The 14,292-nt window shown below is 43.0% G+C and overlaps 1 protein-coding gene across 39 annotated transcripts in view; it reads left to right on the top strand.

Moving 5' to 3' along the window:
* NFX1 (nuclear transcription factor, X-box binding 1) overlaps positions 1-14,292 on the top strand; it is an 84,981-nt gene continuing 70,689 nt past the window's right edge. For 29 of the 39 annotated variants that reach the window (XR_012424636.1, XR_012424635.1, XR_010581535.2 and 26 more), the window contains exons 1-4: positions 1-71; positions 3,914-4,921; positions 10,747-10,905; positions 12,666-12,743. Coding sequence is in view for 28 of the 39 variants with exons in the window: in XM_074017321.1 (XP_073873422.1) it covers positions 47-71; positions 3,914-4,921; positions 10,747-10,905; positions 12,666-12,743 (1,270 nt within the window). In the remaining 11 variants the exon portion in view is untranslated. Of the gene's footprint in view, positions 72-3,147; positions 4,922-10,746; positions 10,906-12,665; positions 12,744-14,292 lie in introns of all 39 variants that reach the window. The other 10 variants (XR_012424634.1, XM_074017318.1, XM_074017317.1 and 7 more) reach the window with 1 other exon arrangement.

Genomic DNA, 14,292 nt, shown 5'->3' with positions numbered 1-14,292 from the left:
AGTGCTCGCTTGGCTGTACGACTCGATCTAGGTTCTGCGGCACGGGATGGCGGAGGCGCCTCCTGTCTCAGGTATTATCCCGGCCCTAGCGGGACTGGGCCCCTTTTAGGGAACGGAAATTGGGTCAGTGACGAAGTTCTAGGGCCCCAGCTACTCATATCGCGAGAGTAGCGCATGCTAGGGCTTGGGATAGTGGCTCGGAAGGGCCAAGCCCCGCACATCGTGCGTAGAGCGATCTCTCTTCTCTTGGACTAGGTGGTGAAGCTTAGTAACTGGGTTTAGGAGGAGAGAGGACTTGTCCCGGCGCTGCAAGTTGGTGTGGGTGTACTGCCCTCCCACAGGCTCTTTCTGGGGCAGCGGCGCACTGACCTTCGACAGGCGGGCGTCGGCCAGGTCACAGCCCGTGACGGTGGCGGGCTCTTGACGTGTAGGGTGTGGTGTGCTCATACTGCCTGGAGTGGTGGCGTGGGCGCGAGCCGAACTCCAGTAGTTTAGAGTCTCAGCCTGCTACGAACCTAGTGTGACTCAGTCTCAGTCTCTTCATCTGTCAGGTGGGAGTGGATAAGTTAATTCCTGTGATGGCTCCCGCCCTGTACTGTACCTATTCCATAATTGTTCACTCACTCACCCCCTCCTGGAGTTGCCTCAGTGTGTAGAGACAGCCTCATTTGTTCGTTAATATAACATCCATTTCCTCAGGGTGTTCCATAGATCAGTGTTTTCCAAATTTGTTGGACAGCAACCAAAAGAAACATTTTGCATCACGACCTTAAATATTGAACACTTACATAAATATAAAAGCGAATCAGAAGTTTCTGGAAGCATTGGGGTTGGTTGGTTTGTTTTACAATCAGCAATATATTCTGTTTTCTATTTCGTTTAAAAATATGTCACAGCCCACTGCATTCATTTGATTTTATGGCCCACTCTGGAAAACAGGGCAGCAGTTTGCAGAATGGAGTTTGGAAACCATTGTTTGAATCTTAGCTCTGTCCCCGACCAGCTGTTGGGGCACCAAGAAGACCATATGTGTATTTGTATACTGGGTGGCAGGTAAAATGTATTTATTACTATGGTTCTTAGTTTAAAAAGTTGGGGCTGGGCGCGGTGGCTCACGCCTGTAATCCCAGCACTTTGGGAGGGTGAGGTGGACAGATCACGAACTCAGGAGATGGAGACTATTCTGGCTAACACGGTGAAACCCCGTCTCTGCTAAAAATACAAAAAATTAGCCGGGCGTGGTGGCACGCGCCTGTAGTCCCAGCTACTCGGGATTCTGAGGCAGGCGAATCGCTTGAACCCTGGAGGCGGAGGTTACAGTGAGCCGAGATCACGCCACTGCACTCCAGCCTGGGCGACAGAGCGTGACTCCATCTCAAAAAAAAAAAAAAAAAAAAAAAAGTTGGAAAACACACTGCATTGGTATACCCTAGTCTTGTTGTGGATATTAAGTCTTCCTTGGGGTTGGAAAACTTTTTGGGCTATTTTGTTATTCTCCTTACCTAGTCCTTCACCAGATTCTCTAACTGGATCCATCGATCGTCTCATCCACAGGCTCATTTCTGACTCATTTCTGTACCCTTCAGTGTTTGAAGAAGAATTGGGTGGGGCCTAGTTGTGAGTCATCGTGTTGAACTTTGGTGTTGTGCCCAAGTTATTACCTCCAACCCACAAAGTATCTAATGAGGCAAAATCTTCTAGTCCAAAGACCTCCTTACTCCTTTTCGTGTGCTTTAGTTTGATTTTGCTTTAGTTCCCATTCCGAGTTATTATTTTAGCATCATCTTTAGCCCACACCCTCATCATCAGAGTCTTTAAACAGAAGCCCAGTGCAGAGGATACCTTTCTGTCCATGAGCAGACTCTGCAATACCGGCCTTGTCTCTGGACTTTCTAATCTGCCAGTTGGATTTCTCTTTATTCTGCCCTACCCACCTGTTGGACACCTACTGTGCCGTTGTGTTATCTTGGATTCAGGGTACCACTTACTTGTATTGCAGCCATGGTGACTGGATATCCTATTTACTAACTTCCAGCTGCTTGAAATAGTGAAAAAAAAATTGGTGTCTCTGATCTTTGCCATGGCCAGTTTCCTTATCAATGTGTCCTATTTCCCTTCCTCATGTCTCTTATGGGTTTTTTTCCTGAGGGCTTTGCCTCCTGCCTCATGTCTAGTTGAACATATCCTGTATATGAATACATGCAACCGTCTCTGGATTCTCTAGTTACATCAACTCATTACTGCTTAACATGAAGCACTCTTTTCCCATCCTTTACTAGGCTTCTCTAGACATCTTTACTGATCTTATTTCTGCCCTTCTTTCCAGTCTTGCTTTTTCAAGCAAGAGAGAACTACACAATACCCACTGGTCCAATTTAACCATTTCAATCTTTAAATTATCTTATGTTTCCAGAATACCTCTGCCACCTTCTGCATTTGTCTAACCCCCTTGTCATTTTGTGAGGCCGTCCATCCTACCCCTTAGAATTCTGCCTATGTGAAAGCTTTCAGGACAAACCCTGAATTGGATGAGAGGTTACTCTATGACCTTTATGATCATTCCATTCTTCACTGTATGTGTCTGTGGTACCCACTGCCCAAACTCTGTTAGTGTAAGAGCAGAGCATGGTCTCTAATACACATCCTGAGTTGGAATCCCAAGTCTTCCTTGGAATACTTCTGTGGCCTTGGGCAAGTTACTTACTCTCTGTGCTTCAGTTTTCTCATCAGGAATGTAGGAATTAAATGAGTTAATACATGTAAAGTGCTTAAGATAGTGCCTGGCACATAATACCTAATAAATGTTAGGCCTTATTATTAAACCTGAAACCCTTAGCCTCTATACTGCACCCACCTATGCTCAAACCTGTGTGTTTCAGATACTCTGTAGTCCTAACAGCAATGATAGAGTACCATTTTAACTATTTTATGTGTGTTATTAACTTGCTTTATTCTTCATTGCAACTCTTTGATGTAGAGATTGTTACTGTCTTCATTACATGTAAGGAAACTGGGACTAAGTAACTTTCATAAAGTCACAATAAGTGGTAAGTGACTTAAACCCACGTCTTCCAGGTCTTATCAATTTATAGTATATTCTGTATGCTACCCATAGTTCTGACTTTGCTACTAATTTTATGTCCTTAGGCAAACCATTTTGTCTTTGCACTTCAGGGACTGAATTGACTGTACCAAGAAGCATCTTCTGGGGGAACATGAGTGGGTTGAAGGGGAGTATGCTTAATTTTTTCCACTTTGGGATTGTAGACCATATCATAGAGACTGTGTATGGAAAACCCAAAATATATTCCTAGGGGAAAGAGATGAAAACTAATACACTTATTAAGTACTATTTATGAAATCATATTTGAATTTCTCAGTAACCACTGAAATAAGTATTGTCATCCTTTACCATAGACAAGGAAACTAAGGCTAAAAGCAGGCACGGGATATCCCTAAGTTCATACCATAAGTTGGACAGGCGGACTTTAACCCATTTTGGCTTAGTCCAAAGCCTGTTTACTTGATATTACACAATGCTGCTTTAGTGTTTTGAAAGAAGACCACATGGAACCTGATGATTGATATCCCTGAACTATTAGCTGGCCTTAAATTTTTGTAATAAAAGAAATACGTGTATACATAGTACTTTATGGCCCAGGTGAGCATTTTTACTCAACAGCACTTAGCTGTCATTGGCTATTGGTGTTTGGTTTTTGGACATGGAATAATGATTGATTAGTCCTCCACAAGCACCTTGAACCCATCACCTTCACTGGAAACATAGGTCTTACTTAACAGCATGTTTATACAAAGTCCTAAGGAAAATGATTTTTAGATTTGGCTTAGAGTCTATGAGTTTCATGGATGAAGCTTAATTTCTTTACTGGCATGTCTATTTTTTATGTCCTAGGTACTTTTAAATTCAATACAGATGCTGCTGAATTCATTCCTCAGGAGAAAAAAAACTCTGGTCCTAATTGTGCGACTCAAAGGAGATTAGACTCTAATAGGATTGGTAGAAGAAATTACAGTTCACCACCTCCCTGTCACCTTTCCAGGCAGGTCCCTTATGATGAAATCTCTGCTGTTCATCAGCATAGTTATCATCCTTCAGGAAGCAAACCTAAGAGTCAACTGACGTCTTTCCAGTCCTCTCCTTATAATAAATCGCCCAAGAGCCATGGCCTTCAGAGTCAACCTTGGCAGAAATTGAGGAATGAGAAGCACCATATCAGAGTCAAGAAAGCACAGAGTCTTGCTGAGCAGACCTCAGATACAGCTGGATTAGAGAGCTCGACCAGATCAGAGAGTGGGACAGACCTCAGAGAGCATAGCCCTTCTGAGAGTGAGAAGGAAGTTGTGGGTGCAGATCCCAGGGGAGCAAAACCCAAAAAAGCAACACAATTTGTATACAGCTATGGTAGAGGACCAAAAGTCAAGGGGAAACTCAAATGTGAATGGAGTAACCGAGCAACTCCAAAACCCGAGGATGCTGGACCCGAAAATACCAAACCTGTGGGGGTTTTCCACCCTGACTCTTCAGATGCATCCTCTAGAAAAGGAGTATTGGATGGGTATGGAGCCAGACGAAATGAGCAGAGAAGATACCCACAGAAAAGGCCTCCCTGGGAAGTGGAGGGGGCCAGGCCACGACCAGGCAGAAATCCACCCAAACAGGAGGGCCACCGACATGCAAATGCAGGACACAGAAACAACATGGGCCCCATTCCAAAGGATAACGTCAGTGAAAGACCAGCAAAATCTACCTGTGACAGTGAGAACTTGGCAGTCATCAACAAGTCTTCCAGGAGGGTTGACCAAGAGAAATGCACTGTACGGAGGCAGGATCCTCAAGTAGTATCTCCTTTCCCCAGAGGCAAACAGAACCATGTGCTAAAGAATGTGGAAACGCACACAGGTAAACCTACCTAGATTGGTGGAAATATTTTGTTGTGTTTTTTTTTAATTTAAATTTTTAAATAAGTCATATATTCACATAATTTAGAAAGCAGAAGGTATGAAAAGTTACACGGTGAAAAGTCTCAATCTTTATTCACTGTCTGCCTAAGTTCTACCACCACTCGCTGCTCCCCTCCCCAGTTCTAGGTAACCACTTAGTTTTATGCATATCACAAGCAAATACAAATAATAATTCTTTTTCTTTTCCAACTGAGGAATTTTGTAAGGGTTTTCAAAAATGCAAATACGGGTGGTGTAGATGTCTGGTTACAAGATTGTATTTGAGTTGTGAAAGCACAAGTGGTGGGTCATAACACCTCTGCTGCCTTTGTTGGTTTCATCCTGCATCATCTCATCTGCCTCATCTGGTCCGCTTAGTTGCAGCAGTTCCTAACTGATCTTGTCATCTCTTAATTTCTCTTTCAGTTCACCTCTTAAACTAGCATCAGAGAGCAATCTTTATAAAACACATATTTTATTTATTTATTTTTTTGAGAGGAGTCTCACTCTGTTGCTCAGGCTAGAGTGCAGTGGTGCTGATCCCGGCTCACCACAACCCCTCCTGGGTTCAGATGATTCTCCTGCCGCAGCCTCCCAAGTAGCTGGGATTACAGCCGTGTGCCACCATTCCCAGCTGATTTTTGTATTTTTAGTAGAAATGGGGTTTCACCATGTTGGCCAGGCTGGTCTCAAACTCCTGACCTCAGGTAATCCTCCCGCCTCGGCTTCCCAAAGTGCTGGGATTACAGGCGTGAGCCACTGCGCCCGGCCTAAAACACACATTAAACTGTGTCACTCCCCCGCTTAATTCCATTTACTGCTTCTGCCTTACTCAACAGGCCCATCTTCTGCTGCTGCCTCAGTATCTATCACATTTTATTCCCTGGATTCTACACTTTTTTGTCTTTGCATGCTGTTGCATGTGGCTCCCTCTCTCTCGAATTTGTCACTCAGTTCGCTGGCGAAGTCTTACTCATTTTTCAAAAGCTACTTTAGGCCAGGCATGGTGGCTCACATCTGTAATTCCTGCACTTGGGAAGGCTGAGGTGAGAGGAACACCTGTGTTCAAGCCCAGCCTCGGCAACATCGGAAGACCCTGTCACTACAAAAAAATTAAAATAAAAGAATTAGCCAGGCATGTTAGCGCATGCCTGTAGGCCCAGACACTCAGGAAGCTGAGAGGATCACTTGAGCCCAAGAGATCAAGGCTGCAGTGAGCTATTGTACTCCAGCCTGGATGACAGAGCAAGACCCTGTCTTGGAGGGGGGAAAAATTACTTCAGTCACATGTCCAGGGAACCTTTTTTCACCTCTATAGATAGCATTAATCTCTTACAGCCCTTACACTTATGTCTTTCTCTTATATTTGCATGCTTCTATTATAGAACTTACTACCGGAAGCCATAGTTTATTTATGCTTCGTTGTCCTCTACTAGTCTGTAAACTCCTTAAAAACAGACACTGTGTATTTCTTTTCTTTTTTTGTGACCCTGCTGCCCCACACAGCTCTTGAAACATAGTAGGTACTCAGTTCCGACCGTTTAAAAGTTCATCCTTATATTGAACTGAAAGCTTCTTTCCTTTCCTTCCTATCCTTTGGTTCAAGTTTTATCCTCTGGAGCAGCATAGCAACTAGTCTCTCTTCTCACAGCTCCCCTCTTCCTTATTGCAAATCAGCTTTTTGCAGTATTCGAAGACATCTATCATTTTGCTCTAAGTGTATATTTCATCAAGCTAAATAGTTTTATTCTGCTAGCTCTTCCTCATGGACCTTCACTATCTTAACCCCTCTCCAGTTTAATGTGAGACGCAGCCCAACCCTTGAAGCCACCATCTACCCAGGGCCTGTTTTTACACCAGCCTGTCGTTCTAGTTGCTTGTTCATCAGGGTTGTTCTTGGAACCTCAATGTATGTGTGAAGCAAAGCAATGTTATACCAGAGTTGTTATTGAATCCTTAGGCTGGTTAATAATTATCTCTTGCTTTATAGCAAATTATCACAATGTAGTGGCTTATGATAACACACATTTATTGTGCCACTGTTTCTGTGGGTCAGATGAATGGGTCCAGGTTAGCTGGGTTCTCTGTTCAATGTCTCCAAATTTGGCTAGGGATGTGATCTCATCTGAGATCTTTCAATCACTGGTTGTTGGTAGGATTCAGTTCCTTACAGGTGTGGGACTGAGGTTCCTGTTTTCTTGCTGGCTGTTGGCCAGAAGTGTCTCTCAGCTCCTAGAGGCCACCTGTGTTTCCCTGCCACATGGCTCTATACACAGCATGACAGTTTGCTTCTTTGAGGCCTGCAGGAAAGCAACTGCTGCCACTTCAGATCTCTCTGACTTCTGTTTGATTTTTCAGCTCTTTTGAAAGGGCTTACCTGATTAAGTCAGGCCCACCCATACTCAAGGAGAGGAGATTATATAGGGTATGCATACCAGGGAAGTGGGAATCTGGAAGACCATCTTAGAATTCTGCTTAACAAATCTCTTGGGTCCTTAACATTCTCACATTATTCGTATCATTTTTGAGAACACTTCATTCATATTTATTGCATAAATACTACGTACCAAGCACTGTTCTAGGTACAGGGAATACTGGTGGAATTTACATTCTGGTAGGGAAGACAGGCAGAAAGCACTTAGATATTTAATATGTCAGGTGGTGATAAGGACTAAAAAGAAATATTAAGAAGATTAAGAGGACAGAGTGACAAGAGTGCTGTTTTAGATAGGTTGACCTCTTTGATAAGGTGACATTTGAACAGAGACAAGAATGAAGTACAAAAATGCACCTTGTGGCTGGCTTGAGAAGAGCATTCTAGGCAGGGGGAGTAGCAAATTTAAATGTGGGGAGGGGTATTACAGGCAATGAAGATGGGGGCAGGAAAGGTGGTCAGAGAAATAGCAAGGGCTGGATCATGTGAGGCCCTTAGATTTGGTTCTGAATAAGATGAACGGCTGCTGGAAGGTCCTGGGAAGAGGGATGGCATGGTCTTACATTCTGAAATAATCAGAGGCCGGACGTGGCGGCCCACACCTATAATCCCAGCACTTTGGAAGGCCAAGGCAGAAGGATTGCTTAAGCCCAGGAGTTTAAGACCCGCCTGGGCAACTTAATAAGACCCCATCTCTGCAAAAGGCAAAAAAATAAAAATTAGCTGGACATGGCGGCACATGCCTGTAGTCCCAGCTACTCTGGAGGCTGAAGGAGGAGGATCACTTGAGCCCAGTGGGACAAGGCTGCAGTAAGTAGTGATCATGCCACTGCATTCCAGCCTGGCTGACAGAATGAGACCCTGTCTCAAAAAAAAAAAAAAAAAGATTATTAGGCTGCTGTGTGGAGAACAGGCTCTAAGAAGGCAACAGGACAAGTTAGGAGACTATTGCAGTTGTTCAGGTAGGAGATGATGGAGACTTAGACTGGAGTAATAGTGGTGGAAAAGGTAACAATTGGATAGATTTTGGATGTATTTGGAAGGAAGATTTTATGCCTGAGCAACTTAGAAGAATGGAATTGGCATTCACCGAAGTGTTAAAAGCCTGGAAGAGAAAAAGATGTTTGTTAGTAAAATGTTTTAGTTTGGAATAATTTCGATTTATAGAAAAGTTGCAAAGATGGTTCAAAGAATTCCCATGTATCTTTCACCCAACTTCCTCTAATGTTAACATCTTACATAACCAGAGTACCTTTGTTAAAACTAAGAAATTAGCGTTGGTATAATCGTATTAACTAAACTACAGATGTTATTCAGTTTTCACCAGTTTTTCTGCGAATGTCCTTTTTCTGTTTCAGGACCCAATCTAGGATACCACGTTGCATTTAGTCATGTCTCCTTAGTCTCCTACCACCTCTGACAGTTTCTTCATCTTTCCCTTTTGGAAAAGATGTTTTTGCTTTTGTTTTATTTACTCTTGTTCAGGGAAGATTTTTTTTTTTAATTTGGTTAAATTTCTGTAATCCCAATACTTTGGGAAACCAAGTCAAGAGGATCACCTGAGCCCAGAAGTTCAAGACCATCCTGGGCAACAGAGGTAGACCCCATCTCTACAAAAACTAACAAAAAAAATCAGCCAGGTATAGTGGCACACGCCTATGGTCCCAGCTACTCAGGAAGTTGAGGTGGGAGGATCGCTTGGGCCCAGGAGTTTGAAGATGCAGTGAGCCACGATCATGCCACTACACTCAAGCCTGAACTTTGGTGACGCCTATAACTTTCACGGAAAGAGGTTGTGGAACAGACTAGATATCACTCATTTATTCCTTTATCCATGAATTTAACAAATATTTAACGGAGCACATAGTATATGCCAGACACTGGAAATACTACACTCAGCAAGGTAGACGAGACTCTCCCTCCTCACAGAGCTTTCAGTCTCAGGGTGTTCTCTCTTTCTTTTGACATCAAAGCGAACAATCAGAAAGTAAATCTTAGGAGAGCCAATATTATGGAATATTACGATGTGTGCTTTTGAGTCAGATAGTTTGACAAGTTTGAATTTTGACTTTTAAATTTCTAGTTCTGTGACCTTGGATAAATGATCTAATTACATGAAGCCAGTTTCTTCATCTGTAAAATTGTACCTATGTTGTAGCCTTTTTTTTTTCTTTGAGAAGGAGTCTAGCTCTGGAGTGCAGTGGCGCAATCTCATCTCACCGCAACCCCCGCGTCCCAGGTTCAGGAGATTCTCCTGCCTCAGCCTTCTTAGTAGCTGGGAGTACAGCCGCATGCCACCACGCCCAGCTAATTTTTGTATTCTTAGTAGAGATGGGATTTCACTGTGTTGGCCAGGATGGTCTTGATCTCCTGACCTCATGATCTGCCCACCTTGGCCTCCCAAAGTGCTGTAATTACAGGTGTAAGCCACTGTGCCCAACCTGTTACAGCCTATTTGAGAGGACTAACTAATAATATGTAATGTGCTTGGAATGTTGTATTTTAGGTTAGTTTTATTCTTTTAACTTATTTGGACCTGAAAGCAAATAACAATAATATTGTGAAATAAATCCAGTGCTAAAAGTATGTACTCAAAAAAGCATCTACACACACTCACACTCAGTTTTGAGAGTATTGAGAGTATCTGGCTGTACTGAAATCTGGAAAGACTTTGCTGTAATTGTGTTTGAGGAAAAAATTTGGAAGTGGGCGAAGGTATTCAGAAATAAATCTGGGAGGATTAAGCTGATAACTACACACTGGTCTCTGTCATTGGATGTGGAGCTCCTGGAGCCAGGGACTGTAACACCACCATGGGGCTTATGGTAGGCACCAAGAATATCTTTGTTAAGGGAATGACTAAAGACTTTTTCAGGGCAACTGCTAGAGCCATCTCACCACTCATGGGTTGTTGGAACCTGCCCAGACTTGGGCTTCTTATAGCTGACACTACAGCTTCATGAGCCCCTTCCTAACCTAAATCCATGGATCTGATAGATTTAGAGGATCCTGGAAAATAGAAAATGCAAAGCAAGATTCTATATTGCCCAGTGGATCCTCAGGCTTTGTTATAAGGGTCGTTTGGCTACTCTGCTATTTTCCTGGGAATGTTTCCTTATTTATGGGAATCCTCACCTGAATGTCTCCTTCCTAAATCCTCTTCCTCAGCATATTCCTGCCCCTTATTGGCCTCAGTCTGAATAGCCAGCCGCCTTACCCAGAATCAGGTATCCCTTAAAATCTCTGTGTTTGGATTCTTCTCTTGAATGACTTGATCCTTGGTTGATTAAAGTGAGGAATGGTTTTTTGTGTTTGAGTTTATCTTTTTTATTACTTTGTTTTTTAAACAGGTTCTCTGATTGAACAACTAACTACAGAAAAATATGAGTGCATGGTGTGCTGTGAATTGGTTCGCGTCACGGCTCCAGTGTGGAGTTGTCAAAGCTGTTACCATGTGTTTCATTTGAACTGCATAAAGAAATGGGCAAGGTCTCCAGCATCTCAAGCAGGTCAGTTAATTCTCTCTTCTGAGTAGTTATTCTCACCCATTTGATGTGTTCAAGTATTAAGCCTAGCTTTAAAAATACAGTTTAATTTCTCTTGACTACTTTTTCTGCAGGGAGTGTATGTTACCTTGATCATGTGTTTCAGATGACCAGAATTAAGTTATAGATCTTAAATAAACCAGCTAAACATAACAGTATTAAAATATATTTTAGGATATGATAAAATCAGTCACTCATATTGAAAATGATGGCTTTTACTTATTATTTTTTCTTTGACATACTGATTTTATTTCCTGTGGATACATACACAGAAGTGTGATTGCGGGATCATACGGTAATTCTATTTTTAATTTATCTTTTCATTTTTGGCCTGGTGTGGTGGCTCATGCCTGTAATCCTAGCATTTTGGGAGGCCGAGGCAGGTGGATCACCTGAGGTCAGAAGTTCAAGATTAGCCTGGCCAACATGGCGAAACTCCATCTCTACTAAAGATATAAAAATTAGCCAGGCGTGGTGGCGGGCACCTGTAATCCCAGCTACTTGGGAGGCTGAGGCATGAGAATTGCTTGAACCCAGGAGGTGGAGGTTGCAGTGATCCGAGATTGCACCACTGCCCTCCAGGCTGGGTGACAGGGCGAGACAGCCTGTCTCAAACAAACAAACTAAAAAACATCTTTTTTTTTCATTTTTAAATTCTTACTATGCATACATAATAGTTTACATGTTCATAGGGTACACGTGATATTTTGATACAAGCATACAATGTGTAATGATCAAATCAGGGTCATTGGCATATTAGGATTCCAACACCTCAAATATTTATCATTTGTTTGTGTTAGGAGCATCCCAATTCTACTCTTCTAGTTATTTTGAAATATACAATAAATTATTGTTAGCTATAGTGCTACTAAACACTAAATCTTATTCCTTCTATCTAACTGTAATTTTTTTTTTTTTGATACAGAGTCTTACTCTGTTACTCAGACTGGAGTCCAGTGGTGTGATCATGTCTCACTGCAGCCTTGAATTTCTGGACTCAAATGATCCTCCTGCCTCAGACTCCCAAGCAGCTGAGGCTATAGGCACATGCCACCACATCCAGCTAATTTTTTTTGAGACGATCTGCTGTGTTGCCCAGTCTTGTCTTGAACCCCTGGGTTCAAGCAGTCCTGCGTCAGCCTCCTAAAATGCTGGAATTAGAGACATGCGCCACCATGCCTAGCTAGTGGGTTTGTTTTCTGTTTTTTGTTTTTTTTTTTTTGAAAGGGAGTCTCGCTGTGTTGCCAGGCTGGAGTGCGGTGGCGTGATCTCGGCTGACTGCAGCCTCCCACTCCCAGGTTCAAGTGATTTTCCTGCCTCAGCCTCCCAAGTAGCTGGGATTACAGGTGCGCATCACCATGCCCAGCTAATTTTTATATTTTTAGTAGAGATGGGGTTTCACCATGTTGGGCAGGATGGTCTCAATCTCCTGACCTCGTGATCCACCCACCTCTGCTTCCCAAAGTCCTGGGATTACAGGTGTGAGCCACCACACCTGGCCGTTTTTTTTTTTTTTTTTTTTTTAATGAACCCCATATTCAATGGAAAATGCTGTATTCAAGCTAAGCAGTCAGTTTTGTGAATTTATTCCTTAAATGTCTGATATGCTTAACATTGAAATTATTACCACTTCTTCAATATTGTGGCTTCCTATAGATTTAAATTTAATTACATGTGGCTTTTGGAAGAAAATTTATTTGGCCTACTCCCATTTTTCCTGACAGATGGCCAGAGTGGTTGGAGGTGCCCTGCCTGTCAGAATGTTTCTGCACATGTTCCTAATACCTACACTTGTTTCTGTGGTAAGTTTGTTTATATACACTGGAGTCTCTTTTACTATATACATTGTACCTCAGTTCAGGAAAGGTGATCTGCGGGGCATGTTTTAGAAGTTACTAAGGAGACTTCAAAGCTATAGGAGTCTATAAGACTATATTTATGTCATCCATCACACAGCTAGAGCCACGGCCTTTGTGCTCCTGACAGGCTGTTTTGGAGATGACCAACCAGGCTCATGCTGCTTCTGGGCTGTAGTGCTGGTCTCCTTGGTCTTGAGACCAGGCCTGACCAGGTAGCAGATGTAGCTGTGGACGTGGGCTTCATCTCACCCCCAGCAGTTACAGCTTTGATATTCCAGATTTGAGCAGTATGAGTAAATAACAGTGTTTATTTTAATCCTAGAAATAAGTCATTGGTATTTATAAGAAGCAGTTTTTTTACAAACCAGCATTGTAAACTTTATCCTGGCATCTTCCCTCTTTATGGAATACTTCTTTGTTTTTTAATATCTCAGTTCCCCTAAGTATTAGGGGAAAACTTCCTGTAACCCAGATGCTCATTCTTGCTGCTAGCCCATTTCTGCATGGTTTTTTTCCCTTTCCTACCTTTTAATGACTAACCTCCCTCTAGTTGTTGATTTTTCAGATTTTGTTTCTTTACTGTCTGTCTCCCTCCCTGAAGCATTGCATTTTTGCTTCTGTCTTGTTGCCTCACTGAAACTGTATTCAGAAATTACCAATGGGCCGGGCGTAGTGGCTCATGCCTGTAATCCCAGCACAAACTTTGGGAGGCCAAGGTAGATGGATCACCTGAGATCAGGCGTTCGAGACCAGCCTGGCCAACATGGCGAAACCCCGTCTCTACTAAAATAAATTAGCTGGGCATGGTGTCGCATATCTGTAATCTCAGATACTTGGGAGGCTGAGGCAGGAGAATCACTTGAACCTGGGAGGCAGAGGTTGCAGTGATCCAAGATCATGCCATTGCACTCCAGCCTGGGTGACAGAGTGAGACTTCATCTCAAAAAAATAAATAAATAAAATAAAAACAAATCACCAATGACTCCTTTCCAACCATATCTAAGGCTGGTTTATAAGCTCATATCTTTTTGGCAGAGTGATAGCCCTTGACACCTTTGACCATTCCCTTCTTGAAATAAGTAACTCTTCCTGTTTCTTTTTTTTTTTTTTTTTTTTTTTTTTTGAGACGGAGTCTTGCTCTGTCACCCAGGCTGGAGTGCAGTGGCCGGATCTCAGCTCACTGCAAGCTCCGCCTCCCGGGTTCACACCATTCTCCTGCCTCAGCCTCCCGAGTAGCTGGGACTACAGGCGCCTGCCACCTCGCCCGGCTAAGTTTTTGTGTTTTTAGTAGAGACGGGGTTTCACTGTGTTAGCCAGGATGGTCTCGATCTCCTGACCTCGTGATCCGCCCGTCTCGGCCTCCCAAAGTGCTGGGATTACAGGCTTGAGCCACCGCGCCTGGCCCTGTTTCTTTTTTTTTTGAGACGGAGTCTCGCTCTGTCACCCAGGCTGGAGTGCAGTGGTGTGATCTCGGCTCACTGCAAGCTCTGCC

The sequence above is a fragment of the Macaca fascicularis genome, chromosome 15, assembly GCF_037993035.2.
Source record: "Macaca fascicularis isolate 582-1 chromosome 15, T2T-MFA8v1.1".
NCBI classification, from domain to species: domain Eukaryota; kingdom Metazoa; phylum Chordata; class Mammalia; order Primates; family Cercopithecidae; genus Macaca; species Macaca fascicularis.
This window is presented reverse-complemented; position numbering and strand designations above follow the sequence as displayed.